Source organism: Phaenicophaeus curvirostris, unplaced genomic scaffold, assembly GCF_032191515.1.
Source record: "Phaenicophaeus curvirostris isolate KB17595 unplaced genomic scaffold, BPBGC_Pcur_1.0 scaffold_153, whole genome shotgun sequence".
NCBI classification, from domain to species: domain Eukaryota; kingdom Metazoa; phylum Chordata; class Aves; order Cuculiformes; family Cuculidae; genus Phaenicophaeus; species Phaenicophaeus curvirostris.
In genome coordinates, this window is record NW_027206773.1 from 169987 (window position 1) to 184047 (window position 14061).

Here is a 14061-nt window from a genome sequence, read left to right on the forward strand (position 1 = left end):
TGGATCTGCTGGAGGGGTTTGAGGTTCTCCAGAGGGATCTCAGCTGGTTGGATCCATGGATCTGCTGGAGGGGTTTGAGGTTCTCCAGAGGGATCTGAACTGCTTGGATCCACGGGCTGAGACCAACGGGATGAGGTTTAACAAGGCCAAACGCCGGGTCCTGCCCTTGGGGCACAACCCTGAGCAGCTCCAGCCCAGGGAAGCGGCTGGAAAGGTGCTGGAGGAGAAGGACCTGGGGGGGTTGGTTGAACAGGACCCAGGGGGCCCAGGGGGCCGAGGGCGTCTTGGCTTGGAGCAGAAATGAGCGGCCAGCAGGGCCAGGGAGGTTCTTCTCCCTCTGGTGAGACCAAACCTCGAATCCTGGGCTCAGTTCTGGGTTCCTCGCTCCAAGAAGGACCTTGAGGCTCTGGAGCGAGTGCAGAGAGGAGAACGGAGCTGGGGAAGGGGCTGGAGAACAAGGATTACGAGGAGGAGCTGGGGGTGTTGGGCCTGGAGAAGAGGGGGCTGAGGGGAGACCTCCCGGGTCTTTTCTGGTGACTCCGTGCTGGTTCCTGGGGCTCCGGCTCTCCTGGACGCCGTGTCCCGCGCGTTTCCCTGCAGGAAGTACTACAAATACATCCTGACGCGCAACTTCGAGGCGCTGAACTCGCGGGGTGGCGGGAACCAAGTGTCGCTGCTCAACATCATGATGGACCTGAAGAAGTGCTGCAACCACCCCTACCTCTTCCCCGTCGCCGCCATGGTGAGGGGACACCAGGGGACACGGAGGGGACACGGAGGGGACGCGAGGAGATGGAGGGAAGGGACGTGGGATGGGGGGACATCAAGGGGATGGAGGGACACGAGGATGTGGGATGGAGAGAGATGGGTACGTGGAAGGGGTGGAAGGAGATGGGATGGAGGGAGATGGAGACGTGGAAGGATGGAGGGAGATGGGGATGTGGAAGGGATGGAAGGAGATGGGATGGAGGGACATCAAGAGGATGGAGGGACGTGGGGATTTAGAAGGGATGAAGGGAGATGGGATGGAAGGACGCAGGGACGTGGAAGGATGGAGGGACATCAAGGGGATGGAGGGAGATGGGGGTTTAGAAGGGATGGAGGGAGATGGGTGGGGGGACATCGAGGGGGTGGAAGGACATGGGGACAGAAGGGATAGAGGAGGGAGATGAGGATGTGGAAGGGTGGAGAGAGATGGGATGGAGGGAGATGGGATGGGGGGATGTCAAGGGAATGGAGGGACACGGGGACATGGAGGGATGGAGGGAGATGGGATGGAGGGAGCTGGAGCCGACCTGGGCTGGGGGTACGGGAGGGGACAGAGGGGCCCCCGGGAGACGTTGGGGACCCCGGGAGACGTTGGGGACCCCGGGAGCCAGCGGGTGCTGGTCCCCAGGAGTCCCCGAAGCTGCCGAGCGGCGCCTACGAGGGGGGGGCCCTGATCAAGGCCTCCGGGAAGCTGCTGCTGCTCCAGAAGATGCTGCGGAAGCTCAAGGAGCAGAACCACCGCGTGCTCATCTTCTCCCAGGTGGGGCTCCCAGTCCAAACCAGCACCCTGGGGGGGGCTCCCAGTGCAAACCAGCGCCCTGGGGGGGGCTCCCAGTGCAAACCAGCACCCTGGGGGGGCTCCCAGTGCAAACCAGCGCCCTGGGGGGGCTCCCAGTCTAACCCCGTACCCTCAGATGACGAAGATGCTGGACCTGCTGGAGGATTTCCTCGACTACGAGGGCTACAAGTACGAGCGCATCGACGGGGGCATCACGGGGGCCCTGCGCCAGGAGGCCATCGACCGCTTCAACGGTAGGACGCCCCCTCCGGGGCTCGGGGGGGGGGCACCCAGGGGGGTTGCGGGGGGCACCCAGGGGGTTGGGGGGGCAACTGGAGGGTCAGAGGGGCACCTAGGGGAGTCGGAGGGCTCGGGGGGGGCAGCACTGGGGGGCTCTGGGGGCTTGTGGGGCGGCACTGGGGGTCCAGGGGGGCACCCAGAGGGTTGGGGGGGGCATCCAGGGGTTCGGGGGGGGAACCTGCGGGTTTGGGGGGCACCTCGGGGGCTCGGGGGGGTGGGGGGAGCCCAGGCTGACGCCGGGGGGCAGCGCCGGGGGCGCAGCAGTTCTGCTTCCTGCTGTCCACTCGGGCCGGGGGCCTCGGCATCAACCTGGCCACCGCGGACACCGTCGTCATCTTCGACTCCGACTGGAACCCCCACAACGACATCCAGGTCGGCCCCGTGGCCCCCCTCCTGTCCCCGTGGCCCCTCTCCTGTCCCCGTGTCCCCTCTCCTGTCCCCGTGTCCCCTCTCTGAGGCGTCTCCTGTCCCCGTGTCCCCTCTCTGACGCGTCTCCTGTCCCCGTGTCCCCTCTCTGACACATCTCCTGTCCCCGTGTCCCCTCTCTGATGTGTCTCCTGTCCCCGTGTCCCCTCTCTGAGGCGTCTCCTGTCCCCGTGTCCCCTCTCTGATGTGTCTCCTGTCCCCGTGTCCCCTCTCTGAGGCATCTCCTGTCCCCGTGTCCCCTCTCTGACACGTCTCCTGTCCCCGTGTCCCCTCTCTGAGGCGTCTCCTGTCCCCGTGTCCCCTCTCTGACACGTCTCCTGTCCCCGTGTCCCCTCTCTGAGGCGTCTCCTGTCCCCGTGTCCCCTCTCTGATGTGTCTCCTGTCCCTGTGTCCCCTCTCTGAGGCGTCTCCTGTCCCCGTGTCCCCTCTCTGACACATCTCCTGTCCCCGTGTCCCCTCTCTGACGCGTCTCCTGACCCCGTGTCCCCTCTCTGAGGCATCTCCTGTCCCCGTGTCCCCTCTCTGATGTGTCTCCTGTCCCCGTGTCCCCTCTCTGAGGCGTCTCCTGTCCCCATGTCCCCTCTCTGACGCGTCTCCTGTCCCCGTGTCCCCTCTCTGAGGCGTCTCCTGTCCCCGTGTCCCCTCTCTGATGTGTCTGCTGTCCCCGTGTCCCCTCTCTGAGGCGTCTCCTGTCCCCGTGTCCCCTCTCTGACACGTCTCCTGTCCCCGTGTCCCCTCTCTGAGGCGTCTCCTGTCCCCGTGTCCCCTCTCTGACGCGTCTCCTGTCCCCGTGTCCCCTCTCTGACGCGTCTCCTGTCCCCGTGTCCCCTCTCTGAGGCGTCTCCTGTCCCCGTGTCCCCTCTCTGAGGCGTCTCCTGTCCCCGTGTCCCCTCTCTGACGCATCTCCTGTCCCCGTGTCCCCTCTCTGAGGCGTCTCCTGTCCCCGTGTCCCCTCTCTGACACGTCTCCTGTCCCCATGTCCCCTCTCTGATGCGTCTCCTGTCCCTGTGTCCCCTCTCCTGTCCCTGTGTCCCCTCTCCTGTCCCCGTGTCCCCTCTCTGATGTGTCTCCTGTCCCCGTGTCCCCTCTCTGATGCGTCTCCTGTCCCCGTGTCCCCTCTCTGAGGCATCTCCTGACCCCGTGTCCCCTCTCTGACGCGTCCCCTGTCCCCGTGTCCCCTCTCCTGTCCCTGTGTCCCCTCTGAGACGCCCCCCGTGTCCCCTCAGGCCTTCAGCCGGGCTCACCGCATCGGCCAGGCCAACAAGGTGATGATTTATCGCTTCGTGACGCGGGCGTCGGTCGAGGAGCGGATCACGCAGGTGGCCAAGCGCAAGATGATGTTGACGCACCTGGTGGTGCGGCCGGGCCTGGGCTCCAAGGCCGGGTCCATGTCCAAGCAGGAGCTCGACGACATCCTCAAGTTCGGCACCGAGGAGCTTTTCAAGGACGAGAACGAGGGTCAGTGAGGTTCTGGTGGGACGCGAGGAGGTTGCGATGGGACCTGGTGGGAATTCACGGTGCTGCCTGGAGGAGAAGGACCTGAGGGTGTTGGTTGAACACGAGCCGGGGGGCCGGGGTTCTCCAGGAGGTGGGAGTAGGGACAGCGGGATGTCCCCACGCTGAGCTGGGTGGAAACATGGATCTGCTGGAGGGGTTTGAGGTTCTCCAGAGGGATCTCAGCTGGTTGGATCCATGGATCTGCTGGAGGGGTTTGAGATTCCCCAGAGGGATCTCAACAGGTTGGATCCATGGATCTGCTGGAGGGGTTTGAGGTTCCCCAGAGGGATCTGAACTGGTTGGATCCACGGATCTGCTGGAGGGGTTTGAGGTTCTCCAGAGGGATCTGAGCTGGTTGGATCCACGGATCTGCTGGAGGGGTTTGAGGTTCTCCAGAGGGATCTCAGCTGGTTGGATCCATGGATCTGCTGGAGGGGTTTGAGGTTCTCCAGAGGGATCTGAGCTGGTTGGATCCACGGGCTGAGACCAACGGGATGAGGTTTAACGAGGCCAAACGCCGGGTCCTGCCCTTGGGGCACAACCCTGAGCAGCTCCAGCCCAGGGAAGCGGCTGGAAAGGTGCTGGAGGAGAAGGGCCTGGGGGGGTTGGTTGAACAGGACCCAGGGGCCCAGGGGGCCGAGGGCGTCTTGGCTTGGAGCAGAAATGAGCGGCCAGCAGGGCCAGGGAGGTTCTTCTCCCTCTGCTGAGACCAAACCTCGAATCCTGGGGTCAGTTCTGGGTTCCTCGCTCCAAGAAGGACCTTGAGGCTCTGGAGTGAGTCCAGAGAGGAGAACGGAGCTGGGGAAGGGACTGGAGAACAAGTCTGAGGGCCCTGGGGGTGTTTAGCCTGGAGAAGAGGGGGCTGAGGGGCGACCTCGTTGCTCTCTCCAGCTCCCTGAGAGGACGGTGTGGAGAGGAGGGAGCTGGGCGGCCGTGGTGGGACGCGATGGGACGTGGGGACGCGTGGAAGGGGTCGGTGGGACTTTGAGCCGCGCGGGGCCGTGCTGGAGCTCGGTTTCGGGGGGTTTGCTCAGGGGAGAACAAGGAGGAGGACAGCAGCGTCATCCACTACGACAACGAAGCCATCGCCCGGCTCCTCGACCGCAACCAGGACGCCACCGACGACGCCGACGTCCAGAACATGAACGAGTATCTCAGCTCCTTCAAGGTGGCCCAGTACGTCGTGCGCGAGGAGGACAAGGTAGGGACGGCAGCAGGGACGCCGGAGGGGAGGGAGGTGATGGTGGTGGAGGGTTTGAGATGATGATAGAGGGTTTGAGATGATGGTGGAGGTGATGGAGATGATGGTGCAGGTCTTTGAGGTGATGGTGGAGGGTTTGAGATGATGATGGAGGTGATGGAGGTGATGGTGGAGGTGTTGGAGATGATTGTGGAGGGTTTGAGGTGATGGTGGAGGCGGTGGAGATGATGGTGGAGGGTTTGAGATGATGACGGATGTGATGGAGATGGTGGTGGAGGTGTTGGAGATGATGATGAAGGATTTGAGATGATGCTGGAGGTGTTTGAGATGATGGTGGAGGGTTTGAGAAGATGATAGAGAGGATGGGGTGATATGGTTGTGTTTGAGATGATTCTGGAGGGTTTGACATGATGGTGGAGGTGATAGAGATGATAATGGAGGGTTTGAGGTGATTCTGGAGGTGATGAAGATGATGATGGAGGTGATGGTGAAGGTGTTTGAGATGATTCTGGAGGGTTTGAGATGATCGTGGAGATAATGGAGGTGATGAGGGAGGATTTGAGGTGGTGATGGAGGTTTTTGAGGTGATGATGGAGAGTTTGAAATGATTCTGGAGGTTTTTGAGATGACGATGGAGGGTTTGAGATGATGGTTGAGGTGTTGAAGGTGACGCTGGAGGTTGTTGAGATGCTGGAGGTGACGGAGAGGGGTTGCGGAGGTTTGGGAGGCGACCGTGGAGGTGCCTGAGGTGGTGGTTGTCCCGGCAGATCGAGGAGATCGAGCGGGAGATCATCAAGCAGGAGGAGAACGTCGACCCCGACTACTGGGAGAAGCTGCTTCGCCACCACTACGAGCAGCAGCAGGAGGACCTGGCGCGCAACCTGGGCAAGGGCAAGCGCGTCCGCAAGCAGGTCAACTACAACGACGCCGCCCAGGAGGACCAAGGTGGGCACTGGGGGGCACTGGGAGGGGACTGGGGGGCACTGGGAGGCACTGGGGGGCACTGGGGGGCACTGGGAGGGGACTGGGAGGCACTGGGAGGGCACTGGGAGGGCACTGGGAGGCACTGGGAGGGCACTGGGAGGGCACTGGGAGGCACTGGGGGGCACTGGGAGGGGACTGGGAGGCACTGGGGGGCACTGGGAGGGCACTGGGAGGGCACTGGGAGGCACTGGGGGGCACTGGGAGGCACTGGGAGGGCACTGGGAGGCACTGGGGGGCACTGGGGGGCACTGGGGGGCACTGGGAGGGCACTGGGAGGGCACTGGGAGGCACGGGGAGGGCACTGGGGGGCACTGGGGGGCACTGGGGGGCACTGGGGGGGCACTGGGAGGGCACTGGGAGGCACGGGGAGGGCACTGGGAGGCACTGGGAGGGCACTGGGGGGCACTGGGGGGCACGGGGAGGGCACTGGGGGGCACTGGGAGGCACTGGGGGGCACTGGGGGGCACTGGGGGGCACTGGTGCTGATGTTTCCCCCCCCCAGACAACCAGTCCGAGTACTCGGTGGGATCCGAGGAGGAGGACGAGGACTTCGATGAGCGGCCAGAGGGTGAGTGTCACCTCCCAGGGTCCCCTCCCAGTGTCCCCAGCCCCTCCGTGTCCCCCTCCCAGTGTCCCCATGGCCCTTCCCAGTGTCCCCAGCCCCTCCATGTCCCCCTCCCAGTGTCCCCATGGCCCCTCCCAGTGTCCCCAGCCCCTCCGTGTCCCCCTCCCAGTGTCCCCATGGCCCTTCCCAGTGTCCCCAGCCCCTCCATGTCCCCCTCCCAGTGTCCCCATGGCCCCTCCCAGTGTCCCCAGCCCCTCCGTGTCCCCCTCCCAGTGTCCCCATGGCCCTTCCCAGTGTCCCCAGCCCCTCCATGTCCCCCTCCCAGTGTCCCCATGGCCCCTCCCAGTGTCCCCAGCCCCTCCGTGTCCCCCTCCCAGTGTCCCCATGGCCCCTCCCAGTGTCCCCAGCCCCTCCATGTCCCCCTCCCAGTGTCCCCATGGCCCCTCCCAGTGTCCCCAGCCCCTCCGTGTCCCCCTCCCAGTGTCCCCATGGCCCCTCCCAGTGTCCCCAGCCCCTCCATGTCCCCCTCCCAGTGTCCCCATGGCCCCTCCCAGTGTCCCCAGCCCCTCCATGTCCCCCTCACAGTGTCCCCATGGCCCCTCCCAGTGTCCCCAGCCCCTCCATGTCCCCCTCACAGTGTCCCCAGCCCCTCCATGTCCCCCTCACAGTGTCCCCAGCCCCTCCGTGTCCCCCTCCCAGTGTCCCCACATCCCCTCCCAGTGTCCCCAGCCCCCCCAGTGTCCCCACATCCTTCCTTGTGTCCCCAAGTCCCCTCTCGTGTCCCCGGGGGGGGTTTAGGTTGCCCGGGGGGGGTTTAGGTTGCCCTGGGGGGGGGGTTAGGTTGCCCGGGGGGGGGTTAGGTTGCCCGGGGGGGGTTTAGGTTGCCCGGGGGGGGGTTAGGTTGCCCGGGGGGGGTTTAGGTTGCCCGGGGGGGGGTTAGGTTGCCCGGGGGGGGTTTAGGTTGCCCGGGGGGGGGTTAGGTTGCCCTGAGGGGGGGTTTAGGTTGCCCTGAGGGGGGGTTTAGGTTGCCCGGGGGGGGTTTAGGTTGCCCTGACCCCCTTTCCCCCCCAGGCCGGCGTCAGTCCAAGCGGCAACTGCGGAACGAGAAGGACAAACCCCTCCCCCCCCTGCTCGCCCGCGTCGGGGGCAACATCGAGGTGGGTTCGGGGGCTACCGGGTCTGCTGGGGGGCTACTGGATCTGCTGGGGGGCTACCGGGTCTGCTGGGGGGGCTACCGGGTCTGCTGGGGGGGCTACCGGGTCTGCTGGGGGGTGCTGGATGCCAGAGTCCTTGAGAGGGATGATGGCTCCTCTGGATTTTGGGCTCCCCCCTGGATTTTGGGCTCCCTTCTCTGGATTCTGGGTCCCCCCACTGGATTTTGGGTCCCCCCGCTGGATGTTGGGGTCCCCCTCCTGGATGTTGGGGTCCCCGCAGGTGCTGGGGTTCAACACGCGGCAGCGAAAGGCCTTCCTGAACGCGGTGATGCGGTGGGGGATGCCGCCCCAGGACGCCTTCACCTCCCAGTGGCTCGTCAGGGACCTCCGGGGCAAGACAGAGAAGGAGTTCAAGTGGGTGACACGGGGGGACGGGGGGGACAGGGGGGACAGAGGGAAAGGGGACACGGGGACAGAGGGGACATGGGGAAAGGGGGTGGCATCAGGACAGGGGAACAGAGGGGACAGAAGGGATATAGGGACGGGGGGACACTGGGACAGAGGGGACAGAGGGACAGGGGGACATGGGGACATGGGGGACACAGGGACAGAGGGGACACAGGGAAAGGGGACAGAGGGGCAGAAGGGACATGGGGACGGGGGGACACAGGGACAGAGGGGACAGAGGGAAAGGGGACACAGGGACAGAGGGGACACAGGAGGACAGAGGGGAAGGGGGACAGAGGGACAGAAGGGACATGGGGACAGGGGGGACACAGGGACAGAGGGGACACAGGGAAAGGCGGTGGCATCGGGACAGAGGGACAGAAGGGACATGGGGACAGAGGGAAAGGGGACACAGGGACAGAGGGGACATGGGGAAAGGGGGTGGCATCAGGACAGGGGAACAGAGGGGACAGAAGGGATATAGGGATGGGGGGACACTGGGATAGAGGGGACAGAGGGACAGAAGGGACATGGGGACAGAGGGGACAGAGGGAAAGGGGACACAGGGACAGGGGAACGGAGGGGACAGAAGGGATATAGGGACGGGGGGACACTGGGACAGAGGGAAAGGGGACACTGGAGGACGGGGGGACACAGGGACAGAGGGGACAGAGGGAAAGGGGACAGAGGGACAGAAGGGACATGGGGACGGGGGACACTGGGACAGAGGGGACAGAGGGAAAGGGGACAGAGGGACAGAAGGGACATGGGGACGGGGGACACTGGGACAGAGGGAAAGGGGACACAGGGACAGGGGGACATGGGGACAGGGGGGTGGCATCGGGACAGAGGGTGGCATCGGGACACGGGGACAGAGGGGACACCAGGAAAGGGGGTGACCTTAGGACAGAGGGACAGGGGGGACACTGGGACAGAGGGTGGCATCAGGACACGGGGGGATAGGGGGACATCAGGACAGGGGGTGACATCGGGATGAAGAGTGACACTGGGACCAGGGGTGACATCAGGACAGGGGACACGGGGACAGAGGGGACACGGGGAAAGGGGGTGGCATCAGGACAGGAGGGAGCAGCGCCCGTGTCCCCTCGTGTCCTCATGTCCCCCCCGTCCCCTCGTGTCCCTTGTCCCTTTGTGACCCCCTGTGGCCCCATGTCCCCCTCTTCCCTCGTCCCCCTACGTGTCCCTGTCCCCGTGTCCCTGTCCCCGTGTCCCTGTCCCCATGTCCCTGTCCCCGTGCCGCGTGATGAGCCCCTTACTCAGCCGAGCGCGGTGGCCGTCGGGTTTCCTGGGGGCCGGACGAGGCCGCGTCCCCCTCCCCCCGACACAGAGTCACCCCCGATGTCCCCGAGTCCCCTCGGGGGGCCCGGCCGGGGCCTTGGGGACGCCAGAGCGGTGGCAGCTCCCGGCCTGAGCGGGCACAGCCGCGCGGGCGCCGTGACGAGGGGACGGCTGATGGCACGGGGACAACGGGGACACCGGGGACAGGGACAGGGGGGACAAGGGACCCTGGGGACAGGGATAGTGGGGACAAGGGACCTTGGGGACAGGGACAGGGGGGACAAGGGACCCTGGGGACAGGGACAGTGGGGACGAGGGACCCTGGGGACAGGGACAGTGGGGACAAGGGACCTTGGGGACAGCAAGAGGGACCCTGGGGATGAAGCCTGTGGGGACAATGGACCCTAAGGACGAGGCCCGTGGGGACAAGGGACCCTGGGGACAGGGACAGTGGGGACAAGGGACCCTGGGGACAGCAAGAGGGACCTGGGGACAGGGACAGTGGAGACACGGGACCATGGGGACAGGGACAGTGGGGACAAGGGACCGTGGGGACAGCAAGAGGGACCCTGGGGATGAAGCCTGTGGGGACAAGGGACCCTAGTGACGAGGCCCGTGGGGACAAGGGACCCTGGGGACAGTGGGGACAAGGGACCGTGGGGACAGCAAGAGGGACCTGGGTGGTGGCCGGTGTCCCTGAGCGTGTCCCCCAGGGCCTACGTGTCCCTGTTCATGCGTCACCTCTGCGAGCCGGGGGCCGACGGCTCCGAGACGTTTGCGGACGGCGTCCCCCGCGAGGGGCTCTCGCGCCAGCAGGTCCTCACCCGCATCGGGGTCATGTCCCTCGTCAAGAAGAAGGTGCCACCCCAAAACCCCGGGCCCCCCGAAACCCTCTGCGTCCCCCCAAAACCCCTGGGTCCCCCCAAAACCCCGGGCCCCCCAAAACCCCTGGGTCCCCCCAAAACCTCTGCGCCCCCCCCCGACCTCTGGGTTCTCCCTGAAACCTCCATGTCCCCCCCAAATCCCAGGGTCCCCTCGGAAACCTCCGTGTCCCCCCAAATCCCTGAGTGCCCCCCACAAGCCTCTAGGTGCCCCCTAAACCCTTGGGTCCCCCCCAAAGCCTCTGGGTCCCCCCAAACCCCAGAGTCACCTCAAAACCTCTGCAGCCCCCCTGACCCTCTGGGTCCCCCCCGAAATCTCCCGCTCCCCCCAAAACCTGTGAGTCCGTCCCAAACCTCCAGGTGCCCCCAAAACCTCTGGGTCCCCCCAAAGCCCTGGGGCCCCCCCCAAATCCCAAGGTTCCCCCTAAACTCCTGGATCCCCCCCAAATCCCAAGGTTCCCCCTAAACTCCTGGGTCCTTCCAAACCTCCGAGTTCCCCCAAACCCCTGGGTCTCCCCTAAACCTCCAGGTCCCCCCCAGATCCATGGGTCCCCCTAAACCCCTGGGTCCCCCAAACCTCCAAGACCCCCTAAACCTCTGGGGCCCCCTAAACCCCTGGGTCCCCCCCAAACCTCCAAGACCCCCCAAACCCCTGGATCCCCCTAAAGCCCTGGATCCCCCTAAAGCCCTGGGTCCCCCCCAAACCTCCAAGACCCCCTAAACCCCTGGGTCCCCCCAAACCTTCAGGTCACTCCCAAATCCCTGCATGCCCCCTAAACCCCCGGGTCCCCCCAAACCCCTAGTTCCCCCCCCAAACCCCCGGGTCCCCCCCAAACTCCTGGATCCCCCCAAACCCCCGGGTCCCCCCCAAACCCCTGGATCCCCCCAAACCCCTGGGTCCCCCCCAAACCCCTGGATCCCCCCAAACCCCTGGGTCCCCCCAAACCTCCAAGATCCCCAAACCCCTGGGTCCCCCCAAACCCCTGGATCCCCCCAAACCCCCGGGTCCCCCCCAAACCCCTGGATCCCCCCAAACCCCTGGGTCCCCCCAAACCTCCAAGACCCCCAAACCCCTGGGTCCCCCCAAACCCCTGGATCCCCCCAAACCTCCAAGACCCCCAAACCCCTGGGTCCCCGCAAACCCCTGGATCCCCCCAAACCCCTGGGTCCCCCCAAACCTCCAAGACCCCCTAAACCCCTGGGTCCCCCCAAACCTTCAGGTCACTCCCAAAGCCCTAGTTCCCCCCCAAATCCCTGCATCCCCCCTAAACACCCGGGTCCCCCCAAACCCCTAGTTCCCCCCCCAAACCCCCGGGTCCCCCCCAAACCCCCGGATCCCCCCAACCCCCTGGATCCCCCCAACCCCCCGTGTCCCCCCCAAACCCCCCGGTCCCCCCCAACCCGCCGTGTCCCCCGCAGGTGCAGGAGTTCGAGCACATCAACGGGCGCTGGAGCCTCCCGGACGTGGCGCCCGAGCCCAGCGCCGACTCCAAGCGCTCGTCCCGCGCCTCGTCCCCCGCCAAGACCGGCCCCCCCAGCCCCGAGCACAGCGGCCCCCCCAGCCCCAGCCCCCCCACGCCCGGTACGGGGGGACACGGGGACACGGGGGGACAGGGAGGGGACAGGGGGACGGGTTGGGGACATGAAGAAATGGGGTTGGGGCCAAGGGGACAGGATGGGGACAGGATGGGGACACCGGGTCATGGAGACACGGAGAGGGACGCGAGGCCGTGGACACCACCCCCCCCACGTGTCCCCGTGTCCCCATGTCCCCTGTCCCCCGTCCCCAGCCACGCCGGCGCCCAGTGAGCGAGGGGACGCGCCGGGGCCCCCCCCGGACAGGGACGAGGGGGACGCCCGCGACGAGAAGGAGCCCAAGGGCCCCGAGAAGATGGAGACCGAGGTGGGTGACGGGGCTGTCCCCCACCCCATCCCCGTCCTTGTCCCCAACCCTGTCCCCCTGTCCCCGCCGTGTCCCTCGTGCCCTCGGGGACCGGTGTGGCCCTCGCTGTCCCCGCAGGCGCCTGTCCCCGAGGTGCCACCGTCGCCGGGCGAGGCCGCGGAGGCCGAGGGGCAGCGCCGGGGGGAGGACGAGGAGGCGCCCGAGGGGGCCCCGACCCGCGACGAGCGAGGAGGTGAGACCCCCCCCCCACGCCCTGAGGGACCCCCGAGGACCCTGGTGTCCCCCCCGAGGACCCTGGTGTCCCCCCAAAGGACCCTGGTGTCCCCGTCACCTCCCTGTGTCCCCCCAGCAGGTGCCGAGGCCGAGAAGGGCCTGGGGGGCGAGAAGGGTGACGAGAAGCCCCCCGAGGAGGAGCCCAAGGAGCGCGTGGGGGACCCCGACCCCAAACGAGGTGGGTGGGGGGCGCGCGGCTGAACTCACCCACGGGATCCGCTCGGATCGGGCCGCGTTCACTCTGGAGCCTACTGAGGGCTGCCGGGGGCCGCTCTGGGGAGGCGAAAGGGGGGGCTCCCCCTGCTCTGCTGACCCCCCCGTCCCCCCAACTCTGCCCCCCGCGCAGAGGAGCCGAAGGCCGAGAAGGAGCCGAAGGCCGAGCCGCGAGCCAACGGGCGGCGGGACGACAAGGCCGAGAAGCCGCGGTTCATGTTCAACATCGCGGACGGCGGCTTCACGGGTGAGTCTGGGGGGCACGCGGGGGGACACGGGGGGACACGGGGACACGGGGCCTGGGATCCCCCGAGCCCTGACCCCGGCGCGGCCGTAGAGCTGCACACGCTGTGGCAGAACGAGGAGCGAGCGGCCGTGTCCTCGGGGAAGCTCAACGAGATCTGGCACCGGCGCCACGACTACTGGCTGCTCGCCGGCATCGTCCTGTATCCTTGTGCCGCGAGGGGACACGGGGACGTTGGGGACAAGGGGACAGCCCCGAGCGAGCAGACATGGCTCCGCGCAATGGTTGAGGGGGGACAGGGGGACGTTGGGGACACGAGGACAGCCCTGAGCGAGCAGCCATGGCCCCGCGCGATGGTTGAGGGGGGACGTTGGGGACAAGGGGATGTTGGGGACACGGTGACGCGGGGACAGCCCTTAGCGAGCAGCCACGGCTACGCGCGCTGGACCGACATCCAGAACGACGGCGCCTTCGGGGTCATCAACGAGCCCTTCAAGGGCGAAGCCTCCAAGGGGAACTTCTTGGAGATGAAGAACAAGTTCCTGGCGCGGCGCTTCAAGGTGAGCGGCGCACGAGGGCCTCGCACGAGGGCCTCGCACGAGGGCTGGGGGCGTGCGGTGCTCGGGATCCCGCAAGGGGCGGGGAACGAGATAGGTGGGAGCTGGGGGCACTGGGTGAACTGGGGGCTCTGGGGGCTGGTTAAGGTGGGTTCTGGGGGCTCTGGGGGCTCTGGGTCCTGTTCGAGGTGGGTTTTGGGGTCTCTGGGTCCTGTTCGAGGTGGGTTCTGGGGTCTCTGGGACTGTGGGTGGTGGTTGAGGTGGGTTCTTGGGGCTGTGGGTCCTGTTCGAGGTGGGTTCCGGGGTCTCTGGGAGCTCTGGGTCCTGTTCGAGGTGGGTTCTGGGGTCTCTGGGTCCTGTTCGAGGTGGGTTCCGGGGTCTCTGGGGCTCTGGGTCCCGTTCGAGGTGGGTTCTGGGGTCTCTGGGGCTCTGGGTCCTGTTCGAGGTGGGTTCTTGGGGCTGTGGGTCCTGTTCGAGGTGGGTTCTGGGGTCTCTGGGTCCTGTTCGAGGTGGGTTCTGGGGTCTCTGGGTCCTGTTCGAGGTGGGTTCTGGGGTCTCTGGGTCCTGTTCG

General features: G+C 66.4%; 1 protein-coding gene across 1 annotated transcript in view; it reads left to right on the forward strand.

The window, feature by feature from the left end:
* Positions 1-14061, forward strand: part of CHD3 (chromodomain helicase DNA binding protein 3) — a 39233-nt gene that overhangs the window by 20134 nt on the left and 5038 nt on the right. Inside the window, 18 exon segments of the mRNA XM_069882472.1 lie at positions 601-742; positions 1397-1528; positions 1683-1800; positions 2094-2218; positions 3499-3730; positions 4804-4970; positions 5738-5915; positions 6457-6522; positions 7591-7676; positions 7954-8087; positions 10133-10277; positions 11720-11882; positions 12091-12203; positions 12321-12435; positions 12553-12654; positions 12823-12936; positions 13027-13135; positions 13361-13493. Of these exon segments, the coding sequence (XP_069738573.1) occupies positions 601-742; positions 1397-1528; positions 1683-1800; positions 2094-2218; positions 3499-3730; positions 4804-4970; positions 5738-5915; positions 6457-6522; positions 7591-7676; positions 7954-8087; positions 10133-10277; positions 11720-11882; positions 12091-12203; positions 12321-12435; positions 12553-12654; positions 12823-12936; positions 13027-13135; positions 13361-13493 (2374 nt within the window).